At 48.6% G+C, this 16,314-nt stretch overlaps 1 protein-coding gene across 1 annotated transcript; it reads left to right on the top strand.

Annotated features, from left to right (window-relative positions):
- Positions 1–2,317: 2,317 nt before the first annotated feature.
- Positions 2,318–15,631, top strand: Vps4a (vacuolar protein sorting 4 homolog A). Its single transcript, XM_052167270.1, has 11 exons — positions 2,318–2,523; positions 7,769–7,880; positions 7,974–8,121; positions 8,905–8,966; positions 9,068–9,187; positions 10,664–10,820; positions 11,965–12,113; positions 12,408–12,489; positions 12,715–12,934; positions 14,347–14,487; positions 14,919–15,631. Exons 1-11 carry the CDS (start codon positions 2,503–2,505, stop codon positions 15,018–15,020), a joined length of 1,314 nt encoding a protein of 437 aa, XP_052023230.1. The 5' UTR covers positions 2,318–2,502; the 3' UTR covers positions 15,021–15,631.
- The last annotated feature ends 683 nt before the right edge of the window (positions 15,632–16,314 follow it).

Here is a 16,314-nt window from a genome sequence, read left to right as displayed (position 1 = left end):
CCTCGGCCATACCTTGGAGTGGTCACATCCTCAGCTTATACACTTAGGATTTGCCACCTCAAACCTCTCACTTGGTTCTTCCAGGATGCGCCCCCCCCCCCCCAAATTCCTCCCTATCTGAACTGCCACAGCCAACCCTGCAAGCTGTTTCCTAAATTAAGGCTAGATTCATCTGCTTAAAATGAAAAAAAAAAAAGGGAAGGAAGGAAGGAAAAGAGAAAACTCACAGCAAACCCTAGTGTGGTGTGTGGGGCTGGCTGTGGTGACAACTTTAGGAGATGGCAGAAAGAAGATCAGGAACTCAAGGTCATTCTCAGCTGTATCAGAGGCCCCTGGCCAGGACCTTAGTGTAAGAGAAACAGGAGCAGAGCGGAGAGGGAGGACGAAGACAAGACAAGAGAGGGCACAGAGCTGGAATCGCAGGCTTGTGAGGAGAAATGAGTAACTGGGGAGGGTGGCCCATGAGCTGTGAAGTGAGGAGGGGAGGGGCTGAAGCTGAGAGGCACCACAGACAACCTTTTGTTCCTCTGCCGCTGATAAGGGAAATGGTTCTTTGATAGAGGGGAACTGGAGTTTCCTTTGGGCCTGAAACAGAGAGAGAGAGAGAGAGAGAGAGAGAGAGAGAGAAGGATGGAGGGAGGGAGAGATGGGGGAGGGAGGGAGGGAAGGAGAAGCAGAGGCTATAATCTTGATACAGGAAGTCTGAAAAGAATAAATAGCTGGGCATGGTAACCCAAAACTTTAATCCCAGCAGAGGCAGAGGCAGGTAGATCTCTGAGAGTCTGAGGCCAGCTTGGTCTATCTAGTGAGTTCCAGGACAGCCTGGGTTGTCTCAAAAACAAAGTAAAACTAAAAACCAAAGGTATGCATTGGATATATGTCTGGACAGTACATGTGAATGTGAAGTTATTGGTTCAGAGATGCAAGGTCATCCTTGGCTACCCAGTGAATTTGAGGTCATACTTAGCAATATAGAATGTGTCAGAGAAGCCAGGCAGTGGTGGCGCACGCTTTTAATCCCAGCACTTGGGAGGCAGAGACAGGCAGATCTCTGAGTTCAAGGCCAGCCTGGTCTACAGAATGAGTTCCAGAACAGCAGGGCTACACAGAGAAACCTTGTCTTGAAAAAAACCAAAAACAACAACAAAAAACAAACAAACAAACAAAAAGAATGTGTCAGAGAGAGAATGAATAAAATACTAGTTTCCTTTTTGTTTATTTGTTTGTTTTTTTGATTTTTTCAAGACAGGGTTTCTCTGTATAGCCCTGGAAGTCCTGGAACTCCAGGCTGACCTTGAACTTGGAATTCTGCCTGCCTCTGCCTCCCAAGTACTGGGATTAAAGGCGTGTGCCACCACTGCCTGGCAAAATATTCCTAAGAGGAAGGTAGAAAGGTTAACATTTTAAACTAAAAGTTTACATTTATTTGTTTAATTTTTTTGGGTGGGCGGGAGTGTGGAGATCAAAGGACAACTATAAGAAGTCTGCTCTCTCCTTCCACCCGGCAGGAACTGGGTATATTAGCTCATTTGTCCTGTGCACAAGTGCTTTTACCTGCTGAGCCACATCGCTGATCCAGAATGGTTAGCATATAAAAACTAGCACAACTTGGTGGTGGTACAAGCCTTTAATCCCAGCACTCAGAAGGCAGAGGCAGGTGGATCTCTGAGTTCGAAGTCAGTCTGGTCTACAACCTGGTCTACAGCCAGGGCTACAAAGAGAAACCCTGTCTTCAAAACAAAACAAAATAATAAAAACCATCACAAAACAGGCTTTAGTTTCATTCTATTGTAACAGTTACTGGGGATTGAACCCACAGTGTGGCATTCACTGTGGTTACAGTAGCTCATTTATTGCCCCCTAAAGCCAGACAAGGTAAATACAAATTAACATAACCTATTAAATAGCCGGAAAACACAGCTCCAGGGAGTTTACGTTTTTTTGGTTAGGTTAACTCAAGTGGGGTATACTACCTGTTCCCTCCGACCCGCCCCTCACTGTCTCACAAGACCCGCCCTTGGTCGGCCCCGCCCACCTGGGCCCCAACCCCGCCCAGAACTACCATCTTTGCCCTCGTCCAGCCCCGCCCCCTACCTCAGGTTCCAGCCCCGCCCCTCGCCCGGATCTGCCAGGGCACGCTCCCGTTGGCCCCACCCCTCACTCGGCTCCGCCCCCACCGCGGTTTTTCTACCCTTCGGGCTGGCCCTTCACCGGGATCCTACCAGATCCCGCCCCCGGCAGGCCCCGCCCCTCTTGTAGGAGACATGCCTGCAGTTGCGGGCCATGGCCACAGGGCGGCAGCCGCGTGACTCTGGCTGGGCCGCTCTGGGCCGCACACCTCGTTCACCCTCGGACTCAGCTCCGACTGCTGGTGGCAGCCCTACCCGCGCCGAGAGCCGACCTGCCGGGCTCCTAAGCGGCGGACCCACCACCTCGGCTCCTCCGGGCCGGACCGAGACCGCAGGCAGCACCGCGGGGTGTGGGGTGGACCCAGGATATGAAATGACAACGTCAACCCTCCAGGTACTGGGGTGCGGCGCGCCCGCGGAGGCCCAAGGCGGCAGGGCCTGTGGGCCGCGGAGCGGACGGGCGGTGGCCTCCTCGGAGCCCGGCCTGGCGGTCCCTGTCAGGCGACCTCGTCCCACCCGTGCTGCAGCCTCTCCCGCGCTCGGGGCCCGAAGGACGTCGCCACTGGGCCCCGGCCCAATCCGAACCGGCAGGCCTGCGTCCAGGTCGCGTAGCCGGGGCTGAACTGCCGCCTTGCAGCGGCGCCGCCTCCCCCTGAGCGCGCCCGGCTCCGGCAGGTCGCTCCGGGAGCGGCGTCCACTCGCTCCTGCCAGGCGCCCTGGCCGCCCCCTGAGCTCCTTCCAACGAGCTCCCGGTTTCTCGGCCAGCTACCCTTCATTCATTCCCTATGTCGTGCGGGTGTTGCTGGGGTGGCACCGCCCGGATGAAGGAAGGGCTCGTTCTAGAGCTGTCAGAAAGCATAAACATGTTCAAGCCTCAGGCTTGTGTTTAAATCACAGCCCTGCCACTCACTAGTGTGTCTAGGTTTTGGATGTTGGAATGTTGGATTTCTTCATCACTAAAATAGGCAGTGCCCTTGGTAGGTGGTTGTCAGACGGCCTAAGACTGAATAATTCAGGGAAAGCAATTATAACATAGGTTCAGCCTATCATGTTTTTGGTAAGCCTTTGCTAATAAAGTAAGCACTTGGGCGGAAGCAGGTAAGACTATGAAGATAGGGACTTTAGCCAGAGAGCTTCAAAGAGTGAGTGGTATTCGCATACCTGGTGGGGGTGGAGGACGGCTGCTGTAAGTGGAAATACAGGACTGGGAGTAAATTGCAGTACAAAGTTTGAAATTAGATGGGATCTAGAGCCAGAACCACCGTTCACTGCAGAAACTGTTCTGTTTGTTCTAAGGGTTAAACCAACTTCAGCACAATCCCACCTGCCTGACCAGAGTTAGCACTACTTGTGAACCAAGAATATTTATCTACCTTTTAGGGAACAGTTTTATGAAGAGATAGCACTCGTGTATAACGGTCACATATTTAAACTGTACCATCCAGTGCTTTTAGAGGTTTGAGTCATCACCAAAGAAACTCTATGCCTTTAACTCAGCCCTTTTGTCCCATGTAGCATTCTCTGTCTTTGCCATTGCCTATCCTAGGTACTTTATTTGTTGTTTTGTTGTTGTTGTTGTTATTGCTTTGTCTTGTTTTGTTTTCTCGAGACAGGGTTTCTCTGTATAGCCCAGGCTGGCCTCGAACTCAGAAATCCACCTGCCTCTGCCTTCCAAGTGCTGGGATTGAAGGCGTGTGCCACCACTGCCTGGGCAGACACTTTATTTGTATGTCGTTGTTATGTGTGGTGCACATGTGTATGTGTGCATATGGATGGATGGATGTGTGTGTGTGCCAGTGCCAGCACACCCATTCCCACCCCACTGCCGGAGTGTGGAGGCCAGACGGTAACATTTAGGCATCAGTTCTCTTCTGGATGTTGAACTCAGGCTGTCAGGCTCTGGGAGGAAGCAGATTTTCCCCCCCTGGAATTTCCTTTTTTCTTTGATGTTTCATACATGTCAACAAGAAGTCTGGGTCTTGTGTACTTCCAGCTCCTTCCCCACCACAACATACCCCCTACTCCTGTGTCTTCCCTCTCCTTTGTTTATTAATACCCCGTGTCCAGCTAGTGCTTCGTGAACGCTGATTGGTCTTAGTGAGTCCATTCTGTTCAGGTAAGCTGCATTTCACAGTGCACGCATACACATACACACCCGAATCCTCTGACTCTTTCCTCTCCTCTTCCAGTTTTTTTCCTTGTGCCTTGGGGACATGGGTTAATACAGTCTCACTTAGGGCTGAGCCCTCAATAGATACTCTCAGTCAGGAGTCTCTGCATTAACTGCTAACCACTGAGAGGACAGAGGCTTCTCTGGCCTAGATTATATCTGTGGATATAAGTATAAATATTTAGGAGACAGTTCAGCATCATTTCATCCAATAAAACAACAGTAGTTCTTCTCTAGGCCTGTGATCCCTAAGCCATGGGCTTCTGACCAGGTTTACAGTGCCAGATCTGAATTCTTTCCTATATAGCAGGCCTCAGATCTAAGCCAAATATAGTTGAGCGCTCCCACAACCTTTTTGCCACTATTGGACCAATGAGCACAGCTTGCCTGGCAGGTCAGTACTGTAGCATGCATAGTTGGCTTCAGGGACACTATTGATGTCTTTTCTCCACCCAGAGACTATGAAAGGCAGGTGACAGGTCAGTCTCTGCTTGCTTTCTTTTTCTTTGTTTTGTTTTGGGGACAGAGTTTCTCTGTGTAGCCCTGGCCGTCCTGGCCAGCCAGGCTGGCCTCAACCTCAGAGATCCACCCGCCTCTGCCTCCTGAGTGTTGAGATTAAAGGCGTGTGCCACCATCACCTGGCTGAAGTTTTCTTCAAATGGATTCATACAATGTGTGGTTCTTTGTTTCTGACTTGGTTGGCTTAGCCGAGTATCACAGTTGTTTACATTGTTTAAATGACTTGGGGAAAGGGGCTTTCAGGCGTTCATGACATAATTTGAAATTCAGATTTTGATGCCTATAAATAAAGTTTTATTGTATAATATTCTAGCTCATGTTGTCTGTAACTGCGTTTGTGCTGCAGAGATTATATAGTTCACAAAACCTAACACACTTGCCGACTGGGTTTTTACAGAAATTCAGTCAAGTCCCCGTGAGCACACATTTGTTACATCTTTCCTTCATCTCAGCCTTTGCCATGGGTGTCACTAGAGATGTGGCAGGGCTGGCAGTTTAACTTTACCTGCTGTTAGCAAAGCTGTTTCTCTCCTTTGAAACTAAGATCTCCTTAGCAAGTAAAAGTCAGCATTGGTTGCCAGAAAAATGTAGTGCACCATTAGGAGCTCTAATCGTGTTTAGCAGAGAAGTGACAGGCCTGCTGTGCTCTGTGGGGATGGAGGGACCTCAGCTATTGTTCTGAGCCTCCAGTTTTCCCCTTCTATGCATGTGTTTGCCTGTGTGTGTATATGCACCTTGTTGTATGCCTGGTGCTCTCAGTGTCCAGAAGGTGTTGGATACCCTAGAACTGGAGTCACAGACAGTTCTGAGCCACCACATGGGTGCTGGGAATTAAACAAGGGCCTCTACTAGAGCAGCAAGTGCAGCCAGGCTTGGTGGCATATGCCTTCCTCTTAGCACCTCTCTGGAGCCTGAGGCCAACCCCATTTACATTTGGAGTTCCAGGCCAGTCAGAGCCAGAGTGAGACCTTGTCTCAAAACAGACTGGGCGGCAAGTATGTGAGCTGCAGCCATCCTTCCAGACTTATTTTATTTTGTTGGGATGTTTTGCCTGCCTCTATGTCTGTGCACCAGGGTTTTTTGTTGTTGTTGGTTTTGTTTGTTTGTTTGTTTGTTTTCTGGGATGGGGTTGCTTTTCAAGACAGGGTTTCTCTGTGTGGCCTTAGCTGTCATGGAACTAGCTCTGTAGACCAGGCTGGTTTCTGACCTGCCTCTGCCTCCCAAGTGCTGGGATTAATGTATGTGTCACCACCACCCATCTATCTATCTATCTATCTATCTATCTGTCTGTCTGTCTGTCTGTCTGTCTGTCTATCTATCTATCTATCTATCTATCTAACGTCTGTTACTACTTATTTGCTAGGTGCCTGGGGAGGCTAGAAGGGGGCATCTGATCCCCTAGCTGGAATTTGAACCAGATTTCTCTAGAAGAGCAACAAATGCTTGTAACTGATGAACTATCTTTTTTGCCTTATTTTTTAAAACTTTATACATTATTTATTTGTGTGTGTTGAGATCAGAGGACAACTTTCAGGAGCAATAGGTTCTCCTTGGGTGAGGGGGGTCTCCTCAGGAATTAGGTGTCTCCCTTCTCCATGTGTTCTAGGAATTAAACTCAAGGCTCCAGGTTTGCACCGCCAGTGATTTTACCCACTGAACCACCTCAGCAGTCCTCTGACCCTTCCCAGTATACTCCATTTGAAAGGGGCAGACCTAAGCAAGGCACAGAGTGGGAAGTCCAGAGAATTAAGGGTGTTGCTTATAGGAAAAAGAAACCACCTAGGACCAGGTCCTGTCTCCATGGTTTATAAAGAACTGCCGGGGAGACAAGCACGCTCACATGCAAGATGGGTCAGCTGGCTATGCTGTGTGTAGGCAGCAGGGATCAAAACATGACAGTAATCCACATTCTCACTTCTTCTGTCTCCTCGTTTTAGTGAGTTCCTCTCATGCAGCCTGTCTCCTCACCCAAGCCTGGCAGTCTTACAGAGCTGTCTGTTTGTGCCTTTCTTACAGATGAGGATGGCCAAACAAATGCCCTGGCCCTGCCAAGAGCTGGTCAGGAGGTTGTTGTTTGCAGTGGCTAGAGCAGGGTCTGCAGTGGGATCTGCCTGCCAGGCGGCTAGTGCCACACCAGATGGAAGAGAACTCTGGCCAGGCTTTGTGGATTTAGGAAGCTGCAGTTTTTGAAACTGGCTTGTACGGGCCTCCAGTTCAGCTAGAGTGTGGGCCTGCAGAGACTTTGAGTCTCTCAAAGGCATCACTCAAAGTTCTTAGAGAGCCAGCAGGCAGTTCCCTCCACTGGCACTTTTGTTCCTAGAGCTACTGGTTTATAATGTGGCTGAGCCTCCCTTCTCAGGCATCAGCTTTAGGCAGTTCAAGAAAACTATTCTCTTCTGTCCCTAGAGTGACCCGGCAGTAGAGAGGGCTAGAGGTGTCTTTGTATCTTTCTGTTGGATTGAAACTATCAGGTCTGTGAAGGGCTTTCTTAACTGGCTGCACGTTTGTTTTTTGTTTGTTTGTTTTGTTTTGTTTTTTGTGTGTTTGTTTTGTTTTTGCAGGGGGGCTGGTGGTCTGAGGAGTCGGGACCAAGTATGGTTTCTGGCTTTGCTGAGCAAGTCCCTTGGAGCATTGAAATCGACTCCTTGTTCCGTGGGCCTGCCTTTGAAGTCCCAGCCCCAGACATTAATGTCAGTTTCCATTAGCCAAGCTCCAGAACATGCTGGAGGGAGGGGTGGCTTCTGACCGTTGAGCTCCCCAGGAAGGCCAGCTGTCTTTTCAAGCCCTTTCTTCTAGTTGGTGGCAGGAAAGTAGGGCGATGTAATGGCCTGCAACCAATAAACCCACAGGCCTGGCACTAACTCCCATCTTATCTCGTCCTGCTACTTGTGACTCCAAAGGCTTTTTGGATCCCTTGGGGAGCACTGAGCTATATGCCTTGCCTTTCCAGAAAGCCATCGATCTGGTGACAAAAGCCACAGAAGAGGACAAAGCCAAGAACTACGAGGAGGCACTCCGGCTCTACCAGCATGCTGTGGAGTATTTCCTCCACGCCATCAAATGTGAGTCGCTTGGGGTCACCTGGCTGCAGTGCCCTGGAAGAGGAGGGCAAGCACATGGGGCTCAGGGAGGACACTGGGTTTCTCCTTTTGCAGATGAAGCACACAGTGACAAGGCCAAGGAGAGCATTCGAGCAAAATGCATGCAGTACCTAGACAGAGCGGAGAAGCTGAAGGATTATTTACGAAACAAAGAGAAACATGGCAAGAAGCCAGTCAAAGAGAATCAGAGTGAAGGCAAGGGGTGAGTGTGCTGTAGTGTACAGCTCATAGGGCCAGAGTCCCCAAGTGCGTGTCCCTATTTCATGGAGTTGCTGTTATTCTTGATGTTAAAGCTGCCTTGGACTTCTATTGAATCCTTCTGAATGTGGCATCTATCTACTTGTGATAAAAACACCAGCAGCTGCTTTCTTTGAGCAGAAAACTGTCTGATTTCCCAGAATGAAAGACAGACTGAGGAAGGGACAAGAGAAGGGTAGGCAGGAGGGTTTGAGGATGGAAGGAAGGCTGGGCACAGCCGCCTGTCGGCATGAGAGCACATTCCCCTTTTACAATTTTGATTTATGTTGTTTTGAGACAAGGTTCCATTATGTAGTTTTATATTTATTAACTTTAATTTTAAACTTCATGTCTTCTTTGCCCTTTGAATTCTCTGGAATGGTGACTCCATGTTGTTAGTCTGTTTTTGAGTTCATCTGAAGAATCTCTGACAATTACACTGGCTTGACTTGGTGTTCCTTAAGTTCAGTTGAAGTACATTGCCCTCATTAGCCCGTAGGAAAAGGCAGCTGCCAGTCTCCTTATTCCTTTAATGCAGATTCGAGAATGTGTTCTGAATGTTTCCTGAGGGATTGTGGCACTCACATTTAGATATCTCTTTGCTTGTCCCTCACCAGTGCTGAGCCAGCAACACTCGCACAAGTGCACATGCACACGCACAGGCGCAGGCACTGCTAGAGCTGGCTTCACTCACAGCCTCCTCGCTCCCAGAATGGAGGGCCAACTTGATCTTCTGTTTCCTTTCTAGTAGTGACAGTGACAGCGAAGGGGATAATCCAGAGAAAAAGAAATTACAAGAACAGTTGATGGGTAAGAGGCCTGAGGCCCACGGAAATAGAAGGGGTGTGGCATGGGTTCTTTTTTGGGTGTACTTGTGCTCATTGGTCAGTCTGGGGTCCTCCTCCTCGCAGGCGCTGTTGTGATGGAGAAGCCTAACATACGGTGGAATGATGTAGCCGGCCTGGAGGGGGCTAAAGAGGCTCTCAAAGAAGCTGTGATTTTGCCAATTAAATTCCCACACTTATTCACAGGTAAGAATGTAGCATGATGCATATCTTTGATTCCAACATTTAGAAGGGCAGAGGCAGGTGGACCTCAAAAGTTCAAGACCAGTCTGGTTTACAGATTAAGCTCCAGGGCTATCCAAAGAAACCCTGTCTTAAAAAAAAAATTAAAAAGTCAATAGAATATAGTCACTAGTCCAGGTATAAATCTACCAGCATGAGGAACTCTAGCTTGGGGTTCCATCCTCAGTGTCTCAGAACAGGTGGTAGGTAGCCTCATCTCCTCAGGAGACAGCTCACAGAGGGTAGATTCTGGTCTTGCTGCCTGTGTTGTCTGTCCTGCTCACCACAGCCATCTACCATGCGACTTGCTTTTTCCTTTTGATGGGATGGAATGTGGGACCTAGGCAATCACTATACCCTTGACCCTGACTTTTTTGTGAGCTGTGAATATAGCTTGAATGATAGTTCTTGTACCCTGTATAAAGCCCTGGGTTTGGTTCTCAGCATCACAGAAATTGGATGTAGTGTATGGTACTGTCATTCCTGTGGTCTCAGCACTTGGGAGGCAGGATGATTAGAAGGTTGAGGCATTCTTGGCTAAGTTATGAGTTGTAGGCCAGCCTGAGGTGCATAAGACTTGAACTGGGAATAACCATCTCAATGAGCAAGCAGTCAGGACCAGAGCTGGCCAATCCCTTGTCAAGGACATGGGGCCTTTAGTAAGATGAGCTTTGAGTTCCCAACAGGTGTTTGGTTCTCTTCTAAAGTCAGTAGTTTTTATGGAACTCTATCTTCCTGTAATGACTGTGACTAGAGGACTTGTACTTTATTTTTTATATAAATTTTATAACTTTGTTTTGAGATGTGTTTTTATTTTATGTGTATTGGTGTTTTGCCTGCATAGTATGTCTGTGTACCATATTTGTGCAGTTGCCTTGAAGGCGAGAAGAGTGCTAGATCCCCCTGAAACTAGAATTACAGTTATGACCTGCAGTGCGGGTGCTGGGATCAAACCCAGGTCCTCTGGAAGAACAGTCAGTTCTCTTAGCCAAGCCATCTCCAGCCCACAGCCTGATTGTGTATGTGTGCTATGTTCACACATAATTATATATGCATATCAATGTGGGGTGCATGTATGTGTACATGTGTATGGAAGTCAGAGGATGATGTCAGGTTTCTTAGTTGCTGTTCACCGTGACAGAGAGGTGAGGGTTGTGGGGAGGCAGGGCCAATATTTAACTAATCCCAAATGCAGTGATTGAGCTTGTCCAGCCAGCTCACTCTAGGGACCCCCTAGCTCTGCTTACAAACACTGGGGTTACAGGCAGGCCGTCACTCTTGCCTGGACTTTCCCGGGTGCCAGGGAGCTGTACTTTAGTACTCATGCTTGTCAGACAAGCATTCTGCCTCCTGAGCAGGCTTCTTCTACCCTGCCTTCTACTTTCCTTTGTTCCCTTTGCCATCAGGAAAAAGCTGAGTTCTGTTCATTCTTTATTACAGGCAAACGCACTCCTTGGCGAGGTATACTGCTCTTTGGGCCCCCAGGCACAGGCAAGTCCTACCTGGCCAAAGCCGTGGCAACAGAAGCCAACAACTCCACCTTCTTCTCTGTGTCCTCCTCGGATCTGATGTCTAAGTGGTTGGGGGAAAGCGAGAAGTAAGTCAGCCATCAGCTATGCTGCAGCAGCCTTGGCAGCTGCTGGGAGTTCAGATTCCTGACCCCTTGAAATCACTCCCAGAGGAGCTGCTGTTGGATAATCAGGGATAGTAGTTAGAACTAGCTCGCTCTTCTTGAGATGCTGTCCTGATACACAGATGTCTGGAAACTTGGAAAAGATGAGGCACCCCTTGCTGGGCAGTGGTGGCACACGTCTTTAATCCCAGCAATTGGGAGGCTGAGGCAGACAGATTTCTGAGTTTGAGGCCAGCCTGGTCTACACAGTGAGTTCCAGGACAGCTGGGGCTATACAGAGAAGCCGTCTCAAAAAACCAACCCCCCCCCAAAAAAAAGATGAAGCACCCCTGTAATCCTAGCACTCAGGATACAGAGGCAGAAGGATTACAAGTCTAAGGTCAGCCTGCTCTTTGTAATTGGGTCTTGTTTCAAAGCAAATAAAGAAAGGAGCTAGAGAGATGGCTTAGAGGTTCAAAGGACCTGGGTTCAACTCACAGCACCCACAACAGCCAGTTCACAACTGTCTGTAATTCCAGGGGATCTGACACCCCAACACAGACATACATACAGGCAGAACAGCAATGTAAGTAAAATAAAAATAGGGAAATGAGCCAATTGTAAGTATGCCATCACTTGTTTTCTTTCTGGTTTTATGAGACAGAATATCATATACCCCAGGCTGGTTACAATCTTCATCAGTAGCAGAGGCTGGTCTTGAACTTCTGATTCCCCTAGCACTACCTCCTCGGTGTTGGGGTAACAGGCATGTGTCAGAACATCTGTAGTCAGTTGTATATCCTCTCTGGGGGCATTTCATGGGTTTAGCTTATTCCTCAAGATGACCTCCATCCTTTGATAGGAATCTGAGGTTCAGAAGAAGGGAAAGAATTTTTCCCACGTCCAGAGCTAATGACTGGGGCTCCCCTCCCAAGATTTGAGGCTGATGCCACAGCAAGTTCTTGATTGACACTGTTTGAGGACTTGTCTGCCCTGTTTTTCCTGTTGCTGCTTTTGTTTTTTAAAGCCTTCCTGTGGAAGAGGCACCAGGTGGTCTAACGATTGGGGCTCAGGGTGGGCATGTTTGGGTGGAGTGTTCAGGTCTTGACTCCTTTTCTCACTCTCACAGGCTAGTCAAGAACTTGTTTGAGTTGGCCAGGCAGCACAAGCCTTCCATCATCTTCATTGATGAAGTGGATTCCCTCTGCGGGTCACGGAACGAAAATGAGAGTGAGGCTGCCCGAAGGATCAAAACAGAGTTCTTGGTCCAGATGCAAGGTGTGTGCTCGTGCCTTGTCACTCATTGGCTGTCTTCTACCTAAAGGCAACCAGGGCTTCATTTTGTAGCTGCACTGGGCACAATGGAGGAGTCACTTCTGATGTCATGTCTGCTAGCCTTAGGCTTGCATCAAAGAGCGGGTTCTGAGGCCTTTGTCGTGTCACCTTCCCATTCCTCAGAACAAGTGGTGGTGTAGGTCTTTACCCAGGGAAGTCCCAAGACATGGTTTAGTTTCCACGGGGCCTGGCTGCTCCTGCAGGCATCTTCCGTCACTTGTCTCCCATTCTCCACAGGAGTGGGGAATAATAATGATGGAACTCTTGTTCTTGGTGCCACAAACATCCCCTGGGTGTTGGATTCCGCCATCAGGAGGAGGTGAGTCTCCCCTAGAAGGACTCTGTTATCTTTGTCTAGCTGTGGTCAGTTTGTGACTAGCCATCTGCGCCCATCTCTCTAGACTCTTCCCACGTCTGCATGCCAAGCAGAGCCCTTTGCTAAAGCTGGGCATTGGGCCTGGATCACTCATTTCACTACGGAAGCTGCCTTTTCCTTCCCACCATCCTTCGATCAGCTTTCACTTCATGTCATGCATCTTTCCAGGTTTGAAAAACGAATTTATATCCCATTGCCAGAGGAGGCGGCCCGTGCCCAGATGTTTCGGTTACATCTGGGAAGCACACCTCACAACCTCACAGATGCGAACATCCATGAGCTGGCCCGAAAGACAGAAGGCTACTCAGGAGCAGATATCAGCATCATTGTGCGAGACTCCCTCATGCAGCCAGTCAGAAAAGTACAGTCAGCAACACACTTCAAGAAGGTGAGTGGTTTAGGCAGTGTTACCAGTCAGGTTTGGGTAGCCTCAACAGCTTTCTGGCTGCTTAAGGGACATTCTCTGTGGGAGAACCAAGGGTAGGTATTAAGTACCCTTTTGCTCTAGGACTGGAGCAGTGCCACACATCCTGCCTACAGTTACTGCTGGTGTATAATGCTCTTCAACTTTAGGAGACAGAAGATAGACAGGCAGCATCATCCTGGAGAGCAGGGTGTGCACAAACCAAACACTTGCACTGTGTAAAACACAGTAGATGGAATGCGGACTTGCCCTCTCATTCAAGCACATCTTTGCTGAGAGTTGCTGTGTGCTAACCCTGTCCTGGGTGTACAGAAGGCAGTAATGTAGACAACCAATAAGAAATGCTAATTCTCCTTTAAATAGTGAGTACCTGTCAGAGTGAGTCATCAGGAGTTTGGAGAGGTGAGTAGTTTGCTCTATTAGAAGACAAACCACACTGGAATGACCTGAGCCAATTCTTGAGGATTTGGTATGCTTAGGGTGTTTCCCCATTGCAGGACACTTGAAAGAAACATTTTTGCTGCAAGTACAGTTATGGGATGAGTTTTGAGTTTTGGTAGCATCTTTTTTTTTTTTTTTTTTTTTTTTGGTTTTTCGAGATAGAGTTTCTCCCTGTAGCCCTGGTTGTCCTGGAACTCACTCTGTAGACCAGGCTGGCCTCGAACTCAGAAATCCACCTGCCTCTGCCTCCCAAGTGCTGGGATTAAAGGTATGTACCACCACCGCCCATCTAGCTTGGTAGCATTATTGTAAAGATGAAATATTTGGAGCTACAAGATCTGGAGGCCAGCTGCTGGAAGATCATACTGTTCATGCACCTCTGAAACCAGATCAACCCTCTTGGACCTCTCAGCCTTTGTTTTATTGGTTGGTTGTATGTGTACACGTGTGCACACATAGAGGTCAAAGGAGTTCTCTCGTACTATATGGATCTGGGAGATCCAACTGAGGTTGGTTACAGATGCCTTTACCTGCTAAGCCAGCTCACTAGCCCACATTCATTTGTATGGTTCAATTAGTCCAGGACAATCTCAAACTCATCCTATAGCTGAAGATGACCTTGAACTTCCTAAATCCTGAGATTACAGGTGTTTGCCACCTGGTTTGTTTGACCTGTTTTAAATACTGTGGGGGTGGGAGTGCAGTATACAAAGGTGCCACAGCATGCTTTGGAGGTAAAAAGACAATTTTGTGGTGTTGGCTCTGTTACTTTCACACGGGTTCCACAGATCGAACTCAGGTCACCAGATTTGCATGCCAAGTGCCTTTAAGCACTGACTGAGTCATCTTTCAAGGCCCTCAGACTGTTTTAAATGGGGTTTCCCTCTTCCAGCTTTTCAAGAACAGCCAGCCTCACAGTCTCTGCTTGGTTTCAGGTTTGTGGCCCTTCTCGAACCAACCCTAGTGTTATGATTGATGATCTTCTGACCCCGTGTTCTCCAGGAGATCCAGGGGCCATAGAGATGACTTGGATGGATGTCCCTGGTGATAAACTCTTAGAGCCTGTGGTTTGCATGGTAAGTGACCCCCTGGGAGAGGACCAGAAAGTCCAGAATAGAGAGAAGTATCTTCCTACTGTCCTGGCTCACAGCCCTCCCAGAGCCTTTGGGGTTGGAGGTAGCCGAGGTTCGTGCTGAGACCCTGAGGGTCTTTAAGAGGAAAAGTAAAATCCAGAAGAAAGCCAGTGACAAATCTTTTTCACATGACTCTTATCTGAACATTCTAGACCTCTCCTAGTTTTCTCAGCTGTAGCACCTAGTCTCTCCTGGCAGCTGTCTGCACTCTGGGGTGAATTCAGTAACGGAACTACTGCTGGGATGGGCTGAGAACTGCAGGGTGAAATAGTCTTTCAGATGGAAGGCAGGCCTGTCAGGCTAGACAGCATGACAAAAGGAGAGCGCTCAGGACCTGGAGTCAGCCCTTTTCTGCTACATGCTTGTCTCTGCAGTCGGACATGCTCCGGTCTCTGGCCACCACCCGGCCCACAGTGAATGCAGACGACCTCCTAAAAGTAAAGAAATTCTCTGAGGACTTTGGACAGGAGAGTTAAAGCTTCATGTTGATAATGAAATTCAGAGTTTGACTGGAGCAAGTTCATGGGACTTCCTACAGCAGTGGCCAGGCAGGGCCTGAAGTTGTGAAGTCAGTAGTATTCCCTCTACTGCCTGGCTGCCAACCTACTAGGACGGAGGAGGGGCCTCCGCAGCTGCAGAGACGCTTCACCACGTAGGACACTTGACACTGGCTCTGCGTACTTCACTACTGGATGCTCACACTCCTTGCCCTCATCTGTTTTTGTCTAACTTTTGTTCCCCTAAATTAATGCTGCTTTGATTTCTGTCTTGTTTATAAATAAAGAGAAAAATCGTCTGGAAAGTGTTAAGGAGTGGGAGCCACCAGGCCCCTGCTCTCACTCCTTTTCCTCTTAACTTGGTACTTGTGAGCTGCCTGTGGTGAAGCAGGAAAAGCCATCCCACCCTCCTAAGCTCACATTTGGAGATTCAGGTCCTTACAGGAGCCGATGGCTTCTGTGAGCACAATGCTGTTTCCATCAGGAGACGGCAGGCAGGCAGGCCTCCATCGCTGCCTTCAATGAGAACTGAGCCCGGCCTCTGTTGGTCCTGCCCTGGAGACGTCTAATAAACCCTTTTCCCTTCTTGAGCACTGGAGTCTTCTCATTTTTAATCCTAGGATAGAGTTCACTGAGAGTAAAGCTTACGTCTGCTAAGGCCGTCTGGATCGCTCTCTGCTTCCCTTAGCAGGGCAGGGCAGGACAGGACAGGGGTGCTCAGAGGCCTGCAGACCCTAAGGCTCAGGCAGACCCTAATCCTGATCCTCTTGCTTCCAGTACTGAAGGGCTGGAATTAATAGGAATGGTAATGTTACATCTATGTTCCCATGAGACAACCTAGTAACTGCCTGAATACATGCCACCCAGTTTAGAAGGTCAGATGAGGTAGCCCTGGAAATGCTGTGTGACACATCACAGTCCTCCAATAGCTGGTATTATTCTGTATTTTACTTCCTGATGTTAGGAATCAAACCCAGGTCCCTCCACTTTAAAGTACTGTTCTACCAGAGCTATATATGCTCCAGCTGTAAGTTGAAACCGAAAGGGCCAGAACTGAATCTGTAGCCAAGATTATGTTGGCCTCCCACTGTTTGCTTTGCTTTACCCGTAGAAGCTTTGTCCTTTAGCTTTTAACTCTGTAAGGCTGTGCACAGAACAGTGCCTGAGGATGCCAGGAGGAGGCACTCACTTCCCTGGAGCTGGAGTTACAGATGTAGTGAGTTGTCTGATGTAAATGCTCAGAACTAAACTCTAGTGTTTTACAAAAGCAAGT

The sequence above is a fragment of the Apodemus sylvaticus genome, chromosome 21, assembly GCF_947179515.1.
Source record: "Apodemus sylvaticus chromosome 21, mApoSyl1.1, whole genome shotgun sequence".
Classification (NCBI taxonomy): Eukaryota; Metazoa; Chordata; class Mammalia; order Rodentia; family Muridae; genus Apodemus; species Apodemus sylvaticus.
This window is presented reverse-complemented; position numbering and strand designations above follow the sequence as displayed.